Source organism: Parambassis ranga, chromosome 18 (assembly GCF_900634625.1).
Source record: "Parambassis ranga chromosome 18, fParRan2.1, whole genome shotgun sequence".
Classification (NCBI taxonomy): domain Eukaryota; kingdom Metazoa; phylum Chordata; class Actinopteri; family Ambassidae; genus Parambassis; species Parambassis ranga.
The window spans coordinates 9,289,979-9,309,658 of NC_041038.1; the positions used below are offsets into that span (position 1 = coordinate 9,289,979).

General features: G+C 43.2%; 3 protein-coding genes across 3 annotated transcripts; 2 read left to right on the top strand and 1 right to left on the bottom strand.

Annotated features, from left to right (window-relative positions):
- Positions 1-281: 281 nt before the first annotated feature.
- LOC114450805 (RING finger protein 227-like) lies at positions 282-1,088 on the bottom strand. The gene is made up of 2 exons (XM_028429197.1): positions 611-1,088; positions 282-385 (listed from the first exon to the last, which is right to left on the bottom strand). The coding sequence occupies exons 1-2, from the start codon at positions 1,086-1,088 to the stop codon at positions 327-329; spliced, it is 537 nt and encodes a 178-aa protein (XP_028284998.1). The 3' UTR covers positions 282-326.
- Positions 1,089-2,898: 1,810 nt separating this feature from the next.
- LOC114451219 (RING finger protein 224) lies at positions 2,899-4,931 on the top strand. Its single transcript, XM_028429797.1, has 2 exons — positions 2,899-3,035; positions 4,236-4,931. Exon 2 carries the CDS (start codon positions 4,284-4,286, stop codon positions 4,929-4,931), a length of 648 nt encoding a protein of 215 aa, XP_028285598.1. The 5' UTR covers positions 2,899-3,035; positions 4,236-4,283.
- A 1,613-nt stretch (positions 4,932-6,544) lies between these two features.
- dvl2 (dishevelled segment polarity protein 2) lies at positions 6,545-19,566 on the top strand. The gene is made up of 15 exons (XM_028429149.1): positions 6,545-6,705; positions 10,865-10,934; positions 12,634-12,788; positions 14,523-14,632; positions 14,863-14,992; positions 15,074-15,164; positions 15,251-15,320; positions 15,437-15,576; positions 15,695-15,771; positions 15,841-15,908; positions 15,997-16,131; positions 16,526-16,657; positions 17,261-17,437; positions 17,685-17,909; positions 17,996-19,566. Exons 1-15 carry the CDS (start codon positions 6,545-6,547, stop codon positions 18,559-18,561), a joined length of 2,307 nt encoding a protein of 768 aa, XP_028284950.1. The 3' UTR covers positions 18,562-19,566.
- Positions 19,567-19,680: the final 114 nt, after the last annotated feature.

Below are 19,680 nucleotides of genomic sequence, written 5' to 3' on the forward strand. Positions count from 1 at the left end.
TTGAAGCAATATTAAGCTTATAGCAGTAACACACCAACATTGATTCAATGTCGGGATGACTAAAAAAAAAAAAATCAACATTCTTTTCAATGTTGATCATAACGAGCACAATCAATGTTATTTCAATGAAAAAGCCTGACAACAAATCAACGTTGTTTCAATGACCCTTTGCTTTCTGGGGATTGGCTTTTTCTTATGTATGTGCAACAGCTGTCATTGTTACATCAACATGTGAGTTCATGTGTCTCGATTCCGTCATCGTCATCATGGCCAAGTTAGTGGTATGGTATCACATTGTCCAGGGTATGTTGGGGCAGGAGGGGCACTCAACACATGTAGCAGGACATCAAGGCGAAGTTCCTCTGCTCGTCACTGCGCGTACAGTCTGTGAAAAGAAAGTTAGATGTCAGTCAGTCAGACACTGAAGCTTATTCATTATATATATATATATATATATATATATATCAGAAGTATATCAGGGGATCAGTTAGGCTTGTTTAGGCTCAATTTTATTTCCCGTTGCCATGGTTACCGCCACCATTTCCTTCTTATTGTGTCATTCTCAGATTGTTTACAGCATGAGCCACTTCATGCAGAACAGTTGACTTACTTTCTTCTCTTTGTCGTGCGTTCTTGCCAATTATCGTCTTCCAAACTTTGCTCCAGGTTCTCCGGAGCCTGCCGCCTCTAGGAGCTGCCGTGGAGTCGCTTTCCTCGGCTGGTGTCTCAGGACGCGTCCCCTCTTCCTCCTCTTCCTTGCCCTCACAACCTTTAATTGGTCTGTCCTCCTCCTCCTCCTCCTCTTCTTTATAGAGGAGTCCAGCTTGAAGCAGGCGCTCCAGGACGCACTCATCCACCCTCAGTTCGGCTCTCATCGGCCCCTCTCCAGAGATGGATGTGGTGTGTCGACACAGCGGGCAGACGATTTGTCTGTCTTCTCCCAGATGAGCCTCGCCGGGTCCTTGGGGCCTGGACAGGACCAGGAGGCAGCTCTCACAGAAGCTGTGTTTGCAGCGGAGCTCCCGGGGACACCGCCGACCTGCGTTGTAGGTCCAGTAACAAATTCCGCACTTGAGCTCTGAGCACATCCTGATGTTGTCTCAGCACCAAGTTTGAATGAAGTGAGAAGTGAGCTGCTCGGACCTTTAAAGTCAGGGTGTGAGGAAGGAGGAGGAATAAGTGTCTAAGTGGCTGAATAACTGCCAAACACAACACATGACTCAATGAGCGCACAATGATGAAACACAACCAAAGCAACCGTGACTTATTCTGTGTGACCTCACACACACACTGACAACGTGCTGGACACCCTGCTGCGAGCGAGCGAGTGACGTAGCACTCTGACGGTAAACTACACAGCCCTCCTCTATCGGTCCCTCCAGTCTTAACTCTGTTTCTGCCGAAAACGTAGTGAACAACTACAAACACTGCTGTTCAGTCATGTAAAACATTACTTCTAACTCGGTGTTCTTGTCCTGAAAATGAAAAGAACACTGTGGAGGTGGGAACATTCAGTAACGCTTGGTGACCATGCTGTTTTGTTTCATCTTGGGGAAGAGGTAGCAGCCTGAGGGTGCCAAACAGGGTAGCTGTTGGATGATGGCTGCCATTGCCACTGTGTTTGCTGTGCTGGATCTCTCAGAGATCAGAGCAATCAGCCCCTACAGTGGTGTGAGCCTTTTCTAGGTCATCCCCTGGCAGCACCCATGAAAATAGAGGCTCACCTACATGCTGACCTCACAGATTTGTCTCTCTTTAGACTCTGTTTATACTGTTAATTTGTGTCCTTACATGGCACATTGTCCAGGTAGTCCCACCCGGCGGGCTGATGTTTTGCTTATTCGGAGTCACGTGAGAGCCGTGTGAGTGGTCCCCCTTTGCGGTGATGGTGAGCGGCCTTCCAGGATGGAGGTCATGTTTCAGTTCAGCAGAAGAAGCAACCTCCACTAGCTTGACCTCTTTGACCCCTGAGACAGAGCTCAACAACTGCAGGAAGGATGTTGTCCCTTTTCATATAGACAGGGCTGACGTGAAACTTATACCACAAAATGTATTAAATCAATCAGCATCTTTGTTTTCTTAGTGAACACTTACTTGTTTTTTGATCCTCTATGGCTTTAAGTTAAACCATACTGAACTGTGTAGGTTATTGATTAATGATCCCAGCAGTCAAACAGCAATATAAGTATAAACCATCATAGATTTATAGTGGGTTAGTTTTATGAGAACCTTATCTGTTGGTAACAGGCCTCCTTCACAGAAGACATTATCAGATTGAAGTCATGAGAAACTAGAATGAGAATTCACACCAAGTGGACCGTGTCAGTGTTCTTGATTATTTTTGGATTGATGTTAATCTAGAGAGAAAATAGTCCCATAAATCAGATTCAGTGCAGATATAGTTGTACACTTTGTTTACCCAGGTTTTTAATATAACTGAAAATAGCAGGTACACCTGCAGGGGACAGAACCTGTTCCACAGAGGTTATGACTCATGTGGCTTCTTTGTCTATTTATAATTTACTTGTTTATGTATTTGTACTAGAAACCCACTTAACAGAAAGAAATGCACGTTTACACCCTAATCCACAATCCATTCTAAAACATGCTGGCTGTGCTAGAACCTAATAACGTAACATGCAAGTGGAGTAGTAAAGGTCATGATGAAGAGACTCCAATCTGTCATTTTGTGTCCTGGTTACCTTCACTTCACCAAGGGTTTAATTACTACAGAGCAAACCACAGAGATGCCTCACAGGGGAGCAGACAGACAGATGAGGGCGAGTAGGATCAGGTGAGACGGAGTAAAAACAAGAGATGAGCCAAGCTCAGACAAGTAGATCTGCAGAGTATCAAGACAGAAACTCAAGTGTTTAGTGCTCACACAAAGAAGAGGGAGGAAGAAGACACTCAGCCGGGAAGAGAGCCGTGCCAGCATGAGAGGGATTGAGAGGGTGTGAGTGTGTGTGTGTGGAGGGGAAAGCACCGAGGACGAAGGTGGGAGTGGAACTGATCAAAGTGGGTGTGCAGCGTAGGTAAGTGAGTATCTTATCTGCTTGTTAGTGTGTAATGATGGAGCGCTGCCAGTTTCACTCTGTGCAGTCCCGATGAAAACACCTATTCACTGCCAGCAGCAACATGCCACCTTCACAACCTTTACTGAATCAGATGTGCATGCTGCCATAAACAGTGATGATATTCATGTTAATGTTGGTCTTACCGTTGTGTTAAAGTTCAAAAAGGTTCCAGGCTGTATGTTGCCATGGATCAATACAGAGGAGACCACCTGCTAGGCAACAGCCCCCTCATGACTGAGCATGGGTTACCTTGTGTTTGTCCCATGTGAGCAATATACAAGCACACAGCAGTCACCATTCATCAACAGACAATGATTGGCGTTTAAATGTGCATTTTATTCAAACAAACGTGAAGAAGAAAGTCTTCTTTAATTTAATTCTTGCCCAAAACAGATAAAAAACATTTAATTCAAGATGTTATTTAACTCTTAGTTTAGCGGTTTATTATCAATTTTAATACAGAAAGGTCAAATAATGTTCTAAAGAATTATAAATGATCATACATTTGCTACTATCTATGTACCACAAGATAGTGAAAGCAAGACTAGCTGGGAGTTTTTCCACCTATACCAAAACACTGAATGCTAAAACATAACACGTTTGTATATTTTTTCTGCCCCATTTCCAGTAAAACTTATTTCAAACTGCATACCATCAGATAGCAACACCAGCATTCCTGATAGGGGCTGCATAGAAACAACAACTGGTACAAACGGTTACATGATATGCTCCTAAATCAGTGGAGTTCCCCTTTAAATGACTAGAATAAAACATGCCTGAGTGGAGAAAACCGGACGTACTCACACACAGATGAACTTGCTGAGAACGGCTTACAGTGACTTATTACTTCCTTTCACAATTCTTCTGTTTTTTTATTACCTAATTTCCTGAACATCCTCTGTGTGTATGTGCACTCCAGCACATACAGCATGGAGCTGAGCTGATTGTGTGGATTCGGAGGCGGGGGGGGGGGTATGGTGTTTAGATGGTGGATGTCTGAGTGGTTAAATGGATGAATGTGATGACTCACAAGCTGTGGAATCTGTTCGTAAAACACAGCAGCATCCCTGGGAGAGCTGGTGTTTAACAGCAGTTTAATGCTCTGGAGGTCTTTGGGTCTGAGCAGAGGTATGAAGCCTTTTTTTCTCTTCTTTTCAGATCATCCCCAACTTCCCTTCATCACGTAGGCCACATTTCAACTCCACCATGACAGGGGATGTTGTCCCAGTTTCCCAGCAGGAGGATCCAGGTGCTGCAGAAGCACCCGGCTCCAGCCCTGTGGAGCCCATGGATGTGGAGTGTCCCATCTGCTACCAGGAGTACAACCAGTACAACAAATGTCCCCGCATGCTGGAGTGCCTCCATGTTTTTTGCACTGAGTGCCTCCAGAGGATCCAGCTGTGCCCCAGCGACCCCTCCGACTCCCACAGCCCGCCAGCCATCCCCTGCCCACTGTGCCGCCATCTAACCACCCTGGAGACCGGGGATGCCCTCTCTCTACCCTGCAACTCCCGCATCCTGGCCAGGCTGCCCTCCATGGCCTTCCACCTGCCTGTAACCATGGCTTCCAGCCTGGCCACCGTCACCCAGAGGGTGGTTCTCTCCCTGGAGGGCAACAGCAGGAACACACGCTTCATCATCCTGCCCACCGTCAGCCTGCGGGTGCAACAGATGCACCCAGAGAGGCCGTACGGCGCTGCACTAGGCCTGGTGGGAGAGGAGGAAGTCATAGAGCAGAGTAAGAAGACGCTGTTTTGTGTGCAGCTCCTAGCTGTCATCTTCTGGGTGCTGTTTGTCATCACCTGTGTGGTTGGGGTGGTGTTTGGGCCACATTTTCTGAACAGGAAACTGTGATGAGAAGTTTGTGTATCTTAGTAGACAGACAAATTAAATTTAAAGCATATAAAAACAAGCTGTTTTTCTGTTTGCTTCTTTGCTGCTTTTTCATTAATGATAGACTGATGAAGAGCTCCTCCTAGTGGTTTAATTGAAAAAGTAGATCCAAAACAGCACAACATCCTTTTCAAAGGTTTTTTATCATGCTTAATCTTTCTTTGCTAAGAAAAGAAACTGATTAAACTCTTTACACAGTGTCAAATGTGGACATGTTTTCTTGGATCAATGCACCTACACTTGTTCTGTTCCATCCTGTCTCTGCTCCTGGATGAACAATTTCCACGATAAGAGATGTAATTTCCTCCTTGATGTGTCTTTATTGGATCGGGAATCTAATTACCTGCAGTTCAAAACAATAGTATTGTATACAAATAATGATCATATCGGAAAGCTGTGATAATGATCTTTTAATTTAAAAACAGAATAAATAATATTCTAGCTCCAATAATAGCATTTGGTGTCCTATAAAGCTCCCCTACTGTCTGCATGTGTCCTTTTTTTCTTGTGCTGTGTGGATCTTATTTTCTGTCACTAATAATGATAGAGTAATGTACTTAACCTAGTTAATAGGTTCAAGTGCTCCCTGTTAGATGCATTTGGAAAAACCACAGTAAATTAGATTCATTAGAACCACTTAATGTACCATAAATCAGGACATCTGTGCAGTTGAATTAATTTATATATTATTTTTGTATTTTTTTTTAATATTTATATAATTGTTGTTATTCTTTTTTAATTTGTCTTCTGCAAATGTACTGTATGTTATCCTTTTTTTGCATAATTAAATTTAAAAAAAGATGCTTTTTTTGCACTCCCTCCTTGTTTGTCGTTTAATCTGAGTCTAGAGGAGTGAAATAATCCTTCAGCTTTATGGCTCCTAATTCTTCCAGTTGACATTATGATTTAGATTCTGTCTCTGAAAATGTTAGTTTATTCATTTATGAAATATTCAATTGACACCTTAAATAGGAGTGAATACATTTTAAAAAATACATTTAAATAAAGGCACAACCGAATGAAGTATTACACATGTAATTTAGTTGTTTTTTCTGTGTTTGTGTGTGCGATAATAAAATTATTGGGGAGCTGCGGGGGCCAATGCCTGGGAGAGTACGTAAAAAAATAAGTGGGGGACGTCGTTACGTCACACGCCGCGTTGGCTCGCAACAAGTGGTGAAAAGTTTTCAGACCCCCTCCCCTCTATGTTTTTGTTGGGGGAAAAGTTGTTGGTAGTTAGGTCGTGTGAATGTAGCGTGTCAGCCGTCTTTTTCGCCCCTCGGTAGCAGGGGGAATGCGAGTTTTAACTTTAGAAAAGTCGGAGAGTGAGCTTTCGAGCAGCGGTTTTAACGCTTTACGTCCTCCGGCTCGGACTGAAAAATCTCAGTGGCCATCATCGTTTCACCTCTGCCGTCTCGTTAGCCACCTAGCTAGCTCCGCCGCTAGCTAACTCCCCAACAAAGTTAACGCTACCTCGCCTCATAGTGTGTGTGTGTGTGTGTGTGTGTGTGTGAGAGAGAGGCTTCTTTTTAGGAAACTTCCAGGTTTCAGGGGGGGAAAAAGCAAACGCAGAGATGGCGGAAACCAAAATAATTTATCATATCGACGAAGAGGAGACGCCGTATTTGGTGAAGATACCCATTGCTGCCGAAAATGTCACTTTGCTGGATTTTAAACAAGTCTTGAACAAACCAAACTACAAATTTTTCTTCAAGTCTATGGACCAAGACTTCGGGTGAGCTGCACTGATTTTTTTTTTCTTCTAGGATTGTGGTTTACATACGAAACAAGCAACTAAACCCACACGATGTACAGAAATTGGTGACAAAAGCTGGAAAATAATTGCGTATCAATAGTTTTATGAGTAGGAGAGCTAAGCATAAGTAAACGTTAAAGAAATGCTTAACCAATTAGGACACAGCCATCTTTTCTGAAATGAGTATTTGCGTTACAAAACCCATGCAATCCTATCTTGTGACCTGGGGAAACCGTATTTTAAAGACAGAATAAACATGCATAAAGCCAGTTAGTCAGGTCGCCATTCAACCCAGCACATCCTTAATCAGAAACTGCTGAGTTATAATGACTAGTGATGAATATCCAAGTAGTTCTATAAATACAAAGAGTATGTAGGCTGGGACATTTCTCAGGAAACATCATCATTACAATGGGAGACATTCCCTGTCCCTGCTGCTTTTCTTTGCCCTAATCCTCATCCCTCCCTCCCTCCTTGAGTCCATCATCTGGTGAAATCCTTGCCTTTTCTTTCTTTCGGGACTGAAGCCAGGGTTTTGTCTCCCCTCTTTAACACTTTGGCCTGCCAGCCATCCTTTCATTCCCCGGCTTCCTCCCTTCCTCTCCCCCTTTTTTCTCCCAACCCACTCCTCTAGAAAGAGCTGTCTCCTTTCCTCTATCAATTAATCTCTTTTTTTTCTGTGTGGCTGCTGCTGTGCATTTTCCTGCAAAGGAATGCCGTGTTTGTGGTTTGTTCACCCAGTGAGACCCTTAGGGCTTCTGCTAAATGCATTGTAGTTTTGGACAAGTATTAAGGCCGGGCTATTTGCCTCTTTTTCTTGTTGGATGGCACCGGTGGAGTCTATGCCAAGGGAGACACAATATCATCCATAACACTGGGGTAATTTGGGCTTTTTGTGGGCCTTGACAGAGCCAGTGGGCTAGAGCTGCCCCTTAGATGCAAATAATTTGATTATTATAAGCAGTAACTGGCACAATGAAATACCACCATATGGCTTCTACGGTAAAATGACACAGGCATGGCTCCAGCTTTGTTCAATGTAAACATGAGCAATTTCCCATCTTTTCCAGAGCACCACAACACTGTCATATTATCCACAAACACCCTTCACCTCTGTTCAAGCAGTGTTCCAGCATGGTTTAGTTGGTTTGGCGCTGAGATGTAGAGATACACAAAAGTTGCTGATGTAAAGTAGTCACTGCACTTCATGCTGCTTCCTACTGTTCACTAATCCTGGTCTGCAGCAGCATGTTTGTGACATTGCGACTTGCTATGGAAAATCACCTTTTTAGTGGGTTTACCTTTGTCCAAAAAGGTTTGTTGATTATTTTACTTAAATTGCATAATATGTTGCTTTAGTTGTGGTAAAAGCAGACACACATTTGTACTTGTGTTTTGTGTTCATCATACTATAGCAGATTTTTTTATTCCACTTATCCAAAAATAACTATATATATAAGTTTGTTTACAGTTTGTCTTGCTGTATGGAAGTATTTTAAATTGTAGCCTGTGTATTCTGTTGAATTGCCAAATCCTTACAGCTTTATCAACAACATCAATTACTCAATCTTCAAGACATTTATTTGAAAGAAAAAACTTGGCTAGGCTCCTGAGCATTTGCTGTAGGGATGTTGAAATAATTACTTCAGGAATCTAGTGAGTATATTTACAAAAATGTGCTGATTGTTACTCTGATCATTGTAGCAGGCCTCTAATGCAGTGTTTTTGTTTAGATACCTGGCTTTGTTCAGCTAACAGTATTCATTGTACAGTGTTGTAAAACAGAGTGAAACCCCCAATGGGTGGTCACAGTCTATTTAATACAATTTAAAAGCGCAACACACTGCACCTTTAACCAAAACTGAACATTATGAATGTCACAGCAACACTAGGATTAATTGCAGTACTGTTATATTAGACTGCATTAGTAAGCTTATAAACTGCCAGCTGAGAGTGTACACCTAATAACTATGAAAAGCTATTATCTGCCATCGTTATGCACACAGCAAGGTCATTAGAGGCCTTTCTTTTTACAGCATAACTGACTCGTCCAAACCCACTGACCAGTGTCATTTCCAAGTTAGCTGTCAAATTGAGAGCTTGACCCTGTGGAACCGGACACCACATGATTAGACTCTTGTGAGTGCACAATGTGTTTCTTTCCAAAGGCAAAAGAGTGTTAATCTCATGCAAAGCTCTCCACAGAGCTAGGAAAGAGTGTGGCGAGTTTAAAAAAAAAAAGAGTCTTGAAGTAAAATTGCACTGCCTGGCATCACACTGTCTCATTTGAATATCTCCAACTGAGTTCAGATGAAAAATTTCGAACATAGCTCCGAGTCAGCTGTCCAATCAAAGCAGGCACATTTCCCCCCCTCTCTTCGTCCCAGGAAAGGAGTGTGTAATAGTGTGTGTTTTCATTTGCCCTGGTAAGAGGCCAGCTGTCGACTGGAGCTGTGTGTGTGGCGGAGGGGGAGATCCGTGGAGCAAAGCAGGCCAGGGCTGGTGCTGGGAACCTGGGGTTGGACGGAGGCCATTTGCTGGGTGTCTGGGGTGTCTACAGAGAGAAGAAAAGGGGAGGAAGAATAGGGTGGTGTTCGCCTAGAGTTACTGCATATTATGCTGTGTACATGTGCCCTTAGAGAGGGGATCAGGGAGCCGTTCAGTAAGATTAATTGTTAGAAAAGTGATGCTGTGTTGAGTCTGAGGAATTTAAGGGTAGCAGGGGACTAGAAGAATGAAAGTGGGAGGAGAAAAACCTAAGTAAATTGAACAAAACTCAGCATATTTCAGGGCTGTTAGAGAATCATTCGAGACATTTTTGAGTGTGTGTGAAATGACTCGACTGTGGTCACTTTGTTTGTTTGGAGGGCAAAGGAATGAAGACAATTACACTCTCAGGAGAAGGTTGTTGCATCTGTTCAGCTGCAGTTGCAGCGTGTGCAGTGAGGGGGGGAAAAGGTTTCCTCACTCGGAGGAAAAGTTTGTTTGCTAGCTAACAGTCAGTAGCCACATACACGCAGTGTTTAAAAGTGAAGTGGCATTCTATTACAGATCGCCACCAGTGCCCACAACAATCTGGCCGTATGCTAACACTCACCCACAAAACCAGCTCTCAACAGCTGCTTACGAAAGCCCAGTGGAGCCTGACCAAGCCTCACACACATAAGAGGAGTTACATTCGCAGACGAAGCTGAAAAGAGAACTTTTAAAGGAGCTGTAGTGTCCTCGATAGAGCACTTGTACCGAGGCTTGTCATAGAAAATATTGTATTTATGTCACAGCAGCCTGTTCAGCTAAAACTGAACGCTTTTCTCCAAAGCATGGAAGTTGAACATAGAGGAGGAACGAGTTATGTGTCTCTTAGCTGTGTGGCTGTTAATGTGAAGAAGCTGCTGTATGTATATTGGATTTATTCAGTTGACCAGGTTGTCTAATTTGCAGGGAGGCACAAAAGCAGTCAGTCTTTGTGTGTTTTAGCTCATCGTTGTGACAGAAGAAATTCCATAGCGCTGGAAGAGGGAGCAAATTAGTCTTGTTTGTTGTTACAGTGCTGATTCATGGCTTCATGTCTTGGTTGGTATTTTGGTAACAAGATTAGAAAATGGAGTAGAATCCCAAGGATTTAATTGTACCGTCGTTAGTAGTGAATTCACATTTGAAAGCAAAGTGAAGCTGATTGATTGAATTGTTGTGTTTAGTGGTCAGTTAAACTAGTTACAACACAGCATAATCACATTTAGATCAGCTTTATTGATTCGCATGCAGGGAAACTGAAGTCACAGAGATAACATTTAACTTTAAGATGTTATTAAAAAAGTGTTTTTGTGCAATGTGAAAGGGACACATAGTCCCACTAACGTCAAACCTTTGTCTTCAATGGGTAGTCTAAACATATTTCTGTAATGTTTTACAATTAAGCCTCTGATCTAGTGTGTTGTTGTCAGAGACTAATATGTTTCATGAAATGGTTCAGTAATGTTTAAACAGTTCACTCAACCAGACTCAACTGTGGTATAGATTTTAGTTGTCATTCCTGTACTCCGCTGTACCATACAGACACGACATACCATGCCATAATGTTATGAAAACAGAATAATTTATATCCCTAACCGTCACTCTCTGTCTGTCTGTTTTCCAGGGTGGTGAAGGAAGAGATTTCAGACGACAGTGCCAAGTTGCCATGTTTCAACGGCAGAGTGGTGTCATGGGTAAGAAATAATAATCCGGCTGCATATTTGTAGTAAACCCCGGGTGCATGAGCTGTGCATGACTCGTGTTCTAAATCCATAAATGACCCATTTTCAATAATTTCCTCTTGAGATGTATCTGAAAATGTCAAGACTTGGCTGACATTTGAGAAAAAAGTCAACACTATCAGCCAGAGGGTGTTTTCAGAATCCACTTTTTTCCTTTTCCTGTGCATTCTATCAGACCCCCTCAGACTAATGACCTTCTCTAACGAGCAAGAAAAAGTCAAGTAATATGATTTCAGTTATTATTTTTGCATAATTATAAGTCTTATTGCAACATCAAAGACTTTGCCAGTCAGGTTTAGGCCTGTTCTTTGATGAGTGTTTGGTTTAAAAAGAACATCTTGGAAATAATCCCTAGGAGTAGGTGAAACCTGAAGCCAGGTTAAACAGGAGGAAACGGAGAATGAGAAAATATTCTTGGAGCTTCATCAAGAAGCTGAATCAACTCTATCCAACAACATGCACTGGTAGTTTAGCTAGACTACAAAATGTCAGCATAGGCCTTCATTTTACCTTGTGCCTTAGGTTTGTTATTGTATCTATGTGATTCCAAAACAGCCTTAAAAGTCTGCAGACACTTCTAATTCTCCATGGTATAAGGATTATATTGTGATGTGAAACATGGACAAACGGGGCTTTCAGTTTGCTTAACAAGTCATGAAGAAGACAAATGGTTCTCTCGTCATGTTAAACTGATATTACACGCCCCACAGCTTGTTAGCAGTTACAGTACAGTGAGTTGCCAGGCAGCTTTCATACTTTCCATTTCTGTAGTGGAAGGCCCAGTCGTTACACTCCACCCTACAGGTTACATTAGAATAGACACAAAAACATCAGGACTTGGCCCAGATAAGCAGGTTTGTGGTTGGAGCGTCTGTTAAGTGCATAAAAACGAAAAAAAAGGGCATTAAAGGGAGAGGTGGGAACAAAGAGACCAGAGGGACTGATATGTGATCTGTACGCCAAAGACAGATGGAAGGATCCCAGAAGACGAGTGTTTCATAGTCACATAGCACTTAGTGGGGAGGGAAGAGCAGGGAGTAACCCTGTAAAGATAGGGAACGTCACTCTGCACAGACTGATGTATCCCATTAAGCTGAATTGTTTTGACAGGGAATAGAAAGTTCAACTTCCATAGCTGTGGAGATAACAGATATAAATATTATATTAAAATGTCTGAATTTTGCTTTGCAGTGATTTGTATGTGTTTCCAACTCTACATTTTACACATATGGTCTGTCTTGTTCTAATTTCTCTGTATGATTGTATGGTTCATAATGTAATTGGAAGCTGTATGACATTCATCCTAAGTGTTGATGTGTGTTACCTCTCCCTGTGCGTTAGTGTGTGCGGCCGTTTGTGTTGTATAATGAAGAGAGACAGGTTAAGTGTAGGATACTGTTTCACTTTACCCCTGAGACGTCCATCTGAAAAGAGTACAGTGTTTGTGTGTCAAAGTAATTGACATCTTACCCGTTTTTTCCTCCACCTCCCTCCCACTTCTCCTTTCATTCGTCCTCTTTTCTCACCCTTTCTTCTCTTTGGCCCTTCCTCAGCTAGTACCACTTGCTTTGTGCCATTCTCCTGATTTATTCCTCATACTCTCAACCTTTTCTTTTATTGTCTAAACCTTTTTTCCCTTCTTTTTTTCCAGTTGGTATCTTCAGACACTCCTGCAGCAGAGCCTCCAGTAGCAGTGGTCCCCCCTGTGGAAACAACTACCCAGCCTTCACCCCCTCCACCCCCTCTACCTCCCCCACCTGCAGAGAGGACAGGGGGCATTGGGGACTCCAGACCACCCTCCTTCCAGTAAGCAGAATACCCACATAATAATTAGAAATACTTCTCATAGTGTATGAATGCTTGGAAGTAGAACATCTGCAACTAAATTGCACGTTTAGTGCTTAAAAGCTCACATGTGCTTCACCCATAGCTGTAATGTTGAAACTGTATCTTTTCCTGGTATCAAGTTCCTGTATGAATAGTTATAGCAAAAAACTGCAGCTCATTCGAAACTGATCTTAGCTGGAGCCGCCCTAGTTATTAACATGATCACCTAATGTACACACACACACACACACACAAAAACCGATCAATTCTTTTCCCACTGCCAGCAGATGAAGTGAGTGGCCAGATGTTTTACCTCCTACATCATGGCAAAAAAGCCAAATAAACCTGCGTTTGAAGTCATAAATCTATATCTATATTGACTTAGATCTCTTTAGATCTTTTGGTCTCCTCCAGCTCTCAAGAGAAATATGTATCTGTAGTTGCTAAATGCTCTGCACCATCTAGTCCCTAACTTTGTTTTTAGGGGATTTTAAATTGTATTGAGATGAACTGTAAACCTAAAATATAAAAATAAGAGCTTTAAAGAGAGTGAAAACACTTTACATAACTAATGCAGCATGCTGCACCCTGTCATCTTTCTCTACTCTCAAGTGTCCTTGTTGTTCTGTTTTAATGTGAGGAAACCATTACTGTAATAGGAATATAGTTTGAGTCTGTTCTGTCCAAAGCAAACTAGGTGTCTGTAATTTTATTACTGTATTGGTTCCTCACAAAGTATGCAGTCTGGAGCTCTTTAAATTTGACTTAAGAGGTTGAAAAGAGTTCACAACTATCAGCGCTACCTTCCAATACATCTGCGCTGAACTTATTTCGTTCTTGTGTTTTAATGTGTTTTTTGGCTTCAGCAGCACAGCCTGATGGGTTTTAAATCCAGTGTTCAATTAAACCTTTTCTTTTTAACTTCCCTAAATGTGTGCGGTTTGCGCTCAGAGGAGAATTAGCCACTTTAGTTACTTTTTTCCATTCTGCATTTGGAGCCTGACCAACACTATTGCTCATACTGGAAACTTGAAAGTTATACTTCAGATTCTAGGGTCTGATGATGAAGCGTCTTAGTGTGTTACCAGCTGTGGGGTGATCTGCAGGGTTCTCTCTCTAGTTTTGTGTCATGAATAAGTGAGAACAAGACTGATATTGTAGCTTTATTGCAGACATATGACTTAATATGAGCAAAAATTCCTGTATTCTTTGATGACATGTTAAGCAGACGGCTACAAAAATGTTGTGAGGAATTCAGGTGACTCAGTGACCACCAAAACATCTAACCAGAATACCTAATGTATGTCATCATAACCCGGAGCACCAAGTACAGCACTTCTCTTTGTGTCCTCACATTAAGTGGTTCAATCTTCCCAGTCATCATAAGGAAACTGTGCTTACATTTAAGCTGTCAGTGGTGTCTGTTGTCACCTGATACTCAGTGAAGGCCATGGGAGATGAAAGTTTCAGTCTGAGCCTTTTTCTGCACTTGGTGTAATGTTATCTCATGATATCAGATTTGCAGATCTGCACTCATGTCAAAGCTGCCATTAAAGTGCCTTTAACAACAATGACAAACAAAAACATGATTTATTATTTAGGCTTAAAAATGCCCTGAAATAATAAACGGACTGTTTCAAAGTGAATGTTAAAATGCTGTTGTGTTGTTATTCCATCTGTAATTCTCCTGTTTTTGTTTTGTTTTTTAAACAGTCCCAATGCTACAGGCAGTGTGGAGACTTTGGACGACCAGACTGAAACGGAGTCTGTAGTTTCCTTCAGGAGAGAGAGGCCTCGGCACAGAGAGAGCATGGAACAACATGGTGAGAAACTGCAGGTCACAGTGCTGATGAAAACAAACCTTTTTATTATGTTGTTCTATCAAGATCTGGAACGTCTCCATCCTCCAAACACTGAACACAATGTGATATAATCAAGGAATGCCGAGCATGTTTGTGATCTATAAGGTAAACCTGTAAACACTGACATGAAAATACATGTTGAATATTTTCCCTTTTTGTTTTGGGGGGGGTTTTCTTCTTTGGTGTCCCAGGGCCTCGTATGAATGGGCAGAGTCGTCTTGAGCGCCACCTGGCGGGATACGAGAGCTCCAGTACAGTGATGAGCAGTGAGTTAGAAACCACCAGCTTCTGTGACTCCGAGGATGACGACACCATGAGCAGGTGAGGGATTTTACTTATTTATATGGTATGAGAGATGCTTGATAAGTGTCACTGAACCTTCGTCTTTTGTTGAACTTCTAGGTTCAGCAGTGCAACAGAGCAGAGCACAGCCTCCAGGCTTCTGAAACGACACCGTCGACGGAGGAAACAACGCCCCCCACGCCTGGAAAGGGTACGTAGAGACGGTTGTATAACTTCTATTACATCGCATTTTTTTGTCGTTTGTTCCATTTTCAGTAACGCCATGTTTATCCTCAGGCCTCCTCCTTCAGCAGTGTGACAGATTCCACCATGTCCCTGAACATCATCACTGTCACCCTCAACATGGGTCTGTATACATCTCATGTTTCTGTTTATAAGCCTCTGTACATGAAGGTGCAGTCTAGACTTGGAAGTGATTTGTGAGCAATGTTTTAATACTGTTGTGACTCTTCAACAATGCAGAGAAGTACAACTTCCTAGGCATCAGTATTGTGGGCCAGAGCAATGAGCGGGGGGATGGAGGCATCTACATTGGCTCCATCATGAAAGGAGGAGCTGTGGCTGCAGACGGACGCATTGAACCTGGCGACATGCTTCTGCAGGTGAGGAGGATTTACTGACTTCTGAAATGACTTTGATTTATCAATAATCTAAACACTTGCCTGTCAGGTTTCTATCAGTTGACTAATCAGAATTTTTTTCTTACACCTTATCACTAAGGTGAATGACATTAACTTTGAGAACATGAGTAACGACGATGCAGTGCGGGTACTGAGAGAGATTGTACACAAGCCTGGGTGAGTTTCCAGGTTCTGATTGCACATTATAAACTCGGAGCATGGTGATGACTTCTTCTTCTCTTCCAGGCCTATCATCCTCACAGTGGCAAAGTGCTGGGACCCCTCCCCTCAAGGCTACTTCACTCTGCCTCGCAGTAAGAATACGCACAACCTCGTGCATGTCCTGCTTTTCTGTAGTTCATGTCAGCAACAGTTCTTTTGTGTCTGCTTCCTCCTTTGCAGATGAACCGATCCGACCCATTGACCCGGCAGCATGGGTCAGCCACTCTGTGGCTATGACCGGAGCTTATCCTCCCTACCCAGGCAGCTCCTCCCTCAGCACCATCACCTCCTCCTCCTCTGTCACTGAGACTGAACGTAAGAGTCTCTTTCACTGTCTCCAGAATCATTTTGCTTCCTTCTATTGTTAGCTCTTTCATATCTATGTGATCCTCTCATGAGGGCGTATTCTCCACTTTTAAACCGCGTCTGTTTTCTCTGCCAGACTGACTGGCTGAATGACTCAAGATCCGTATGATGCTGTAAAGTATCTTCTAATGACATTGGCACAGGAATCGTCTTTCACATCTGTCTTTCTGCTTTTGTCACTGCTGTTATGTGATGTGAAAAACGATGTCTGCTGCTTTTCCGCTTTTGATCTCCTCTTCAAAGTTTCACTACTCAGCGGAGCTCTGTTTTCATCTCTTATTCGTTCCGATGTGTCTACTTGTCGTCCTTTTAAAACGCTCTTCTCTCTCTTTTTTCCCCCCAGGTTTTGATGACTTTAACTTATCGCTGCACTCTGACATGGCGTCCGTTGCCAAGGCTATGGCCTCGCCAGAGTCCGGTCTAGAAGTCAGGGACCGCATGTGGCTGAAAATCACTATCCCCAATGCTTTCCTCGGTAAGACAAAGAGTGGAAACAAGGGGGGGGGAAATAAAAACAACTACACTGGTTTCATGAACTTACTGTGCCTCGCGGGACTTTACAGGGCAGGCATTATGTTCGCGGAATTAAAACCGTGTGACTTGTGGGAGGGAAAAAAACCCCTTAAGTACAAACGTGAATGCCTGGTTTTGAATGAAAACATGTGTTAAATTGGAGTCACCTGCAACTGAATCACAAGGAATAATTACACAAACGTCATGTTTGTGCATTTGAAAATGAATATTTTAAGGTTGTATTTATTTTCAGATTGTTTTTATTTGGCTTTTCAATGTATGTATGCAAACTTAGGGGTGGCTCATCTATATATCACGACAGTTGATTATGATCCCAAAGTTTAGAGAAGCAGGAGTGCTTCAGCCCATGAGTGATTTCTGTAAGTAAACACAGAAGTTTATTTCCACAACATGGGGAGTGTGTTTTGCCTTGTGCATGATATTTAGTGAATCTGCAACTCCTCCTGTGTTGTAATTTGCAGCATTGTTCTAACGTTTAGCATTTCTAATTGAATTCTGTGTAACTCATCTTAACTCATTCGTCTTGTGTCCACTTATTTGTCAGGCTCAGACGTAGTGGAGTGGCTTTTCCACCACATCGAGGGATTTCAAGACCGCCGTGAAGCCAGAAAGTACGCCAGCAACCTCCTGAAGGCCGGCTTCATCCGACACACTGTCAACAAGATCACCTTTTCTGAACAGTGCTACTACGTATTTGGAGATTTGAGCGACTGTGAGAACTGTGAGTTGCTGGAGAACACTGACATCAAAGGCTGAATTACATCAATCTGCTGAATTTTTTACTTAATCACATTTTGTGCTCAGGACATTTGTGGACAGTCCAGTGGTTGTAGGGGCATTCATGTGACATTTAGCTGTGCGGACGGATCTCTTTAATCTCTTGCCATCACTAAAATTAGAATTTCTGGTATCTGTTGCTTTTTGTAGCTGCAAAGTTTTTATGGTTGCTTCATTTTTCTTTCAACCAGACATGGCCAATCTATCGCTAAATGACAATGATGGCTCCAGTGGGGCATCAGACCAGGACACCTTGGCCCCCCTGCCTCTTCCTGGGGCCTCGCCGTGGCCCATGATGCACACTTTCCCCTATCAGCCCTACCCTACACACCCTTACTCCAGCCAGCCGCCTCCGTACCATGAGCTCACCAGCTACAGCTACGCCCCCGGCAGCACAGGCAGCCAGCACAGTGAAGGTGAGCACTGATCAGATGTATTTCTGTTTTTTGATTGATCAGATTTGTTTACATCTCATCTGACATGGTTTTGGTTCTGGCCACAGGGAGCCGAAGCAGTGGCTCGACGAGAAGCGAGGGTGAGCGGCGACGCAGCAGTAAAGGCCCCGGCAGCACCGTGGGCGGAGGGGAGAAATCCCCCTCCGGTGGCGGTGGAGAATGTGGTGGTGGTGCTGACTCGCGTTCCGGCAGTGGCAGTGAATCGGAATACTCCACCCGCAGCAGTCTGAGGCGTGGCCACGGCTCGGCAGCCCCAAGTGAGCACAGCCACGCCTCTTCCCAGCGCTCCCATCATCACCGCATGCCACAGCCTCCACACTTGTCCCCTTACCCACCAGGCATCCTGCCGTACAACCCCATGATGGTGATGATGGTGCCCCAGCACCCGCACCCAGCCTTGGCAACCGCTCACGCTCTTCCACACACAGCCCAGCTACAGAGCGCTCCTATGCACCCGGCGCTACCCCCACTCCCCTCTTCTACTCCTGGGGGACCTCCTGGGGCTCCACCCACTCGTGACCTGGGCTCTGTGCCCCCAGAGCTGACTGCTTCACGCCAGTCCTTCCACCTGGCCATGGGGAACCCCAGCGAGTTCTTCGTGGATGTCATGTAGTGTCAGTGTTGTGGTGTTGAGTGACCATTCATGTGAAGTTGGTGTACGGTTCCCACTTGTTTTGACGAGGATCAGGCTACCGCTTGTTGAGCTCACAAGTGCATATTGGATTGAGGGCACTTGTTATGAAATTTGGTGAAACAGGGTTAAAAATAACAAAGAAAATGCCACAAAATTTACAAAAACCATTACAGTGGGAGGTTTTGTTATACAAATACACTACATTACAGAATCAGTTCTTAACCCAGGAGTGCTTAATTCTTAGAAGTGAGCCACTGATCCTAGAGCTGTCCATTCAGGAACCACACAGGCGGCAGTTTAACACTAGAGGGCGCCAGCTACACTGTGTACTTGAAAAGGAAACAATACTGCATAATGTATGTGGACACTAGGGTCATTGGCAGCAGGAGTATAGAGTGCCTTACTCTCCGTTTTTAGAGACATTTTTACACTCCAGGTACATAAAATATTGTTTTTTTTTTTGTTCCAGCATTGTTTGACAATGACGTTTTCTGTATATATCTACTTCCATGATGCAAATGCAACAGCACAGAACGGCAAGCTCTAATGTGAAAAGAAGAAAATAGGTCCAAAACTGTCAGGGGAACTTGTGTTTAGTAATCACTGTCTAGGCCTAGTCATCAAATAACTCTTTTTTTGTGAGGAGCACAGTGTGGGGCTGCAGAGGCTCGGTGGTACATGTGGTACTAGTCGGTGAGAAAAGATGCTAGAAGCGGTACTTTTTGATTACATGCAGTGTATTCCTTAAGTAACTGTGACCCCAGCTCCCCATGCTTATTTTTATGTTACTGACTCGCATTATTCACCCATTTCATTTTTGTATGAGTGACTATATAAAAAAAAATCATGTATAACCCAACTATTAAGGTGCTAAATGAAGAGTCAACATTTCAGAGAGAATGACATTGACCGTGTCACGTTGTTTGATTTCATATTGCCACCTTTGCTTGTGTATTTGAGAATAAATTTGATACATAATTACTGTTCAGGCTTTATTATTTCCAGTAATCCATCTTTTAACAATGTTGATATCAACAGTGCTCATGTAATCACTTTCACTGCTAGAAGGTGGAGGAAAGAGTTTCATGCTTTCACAAA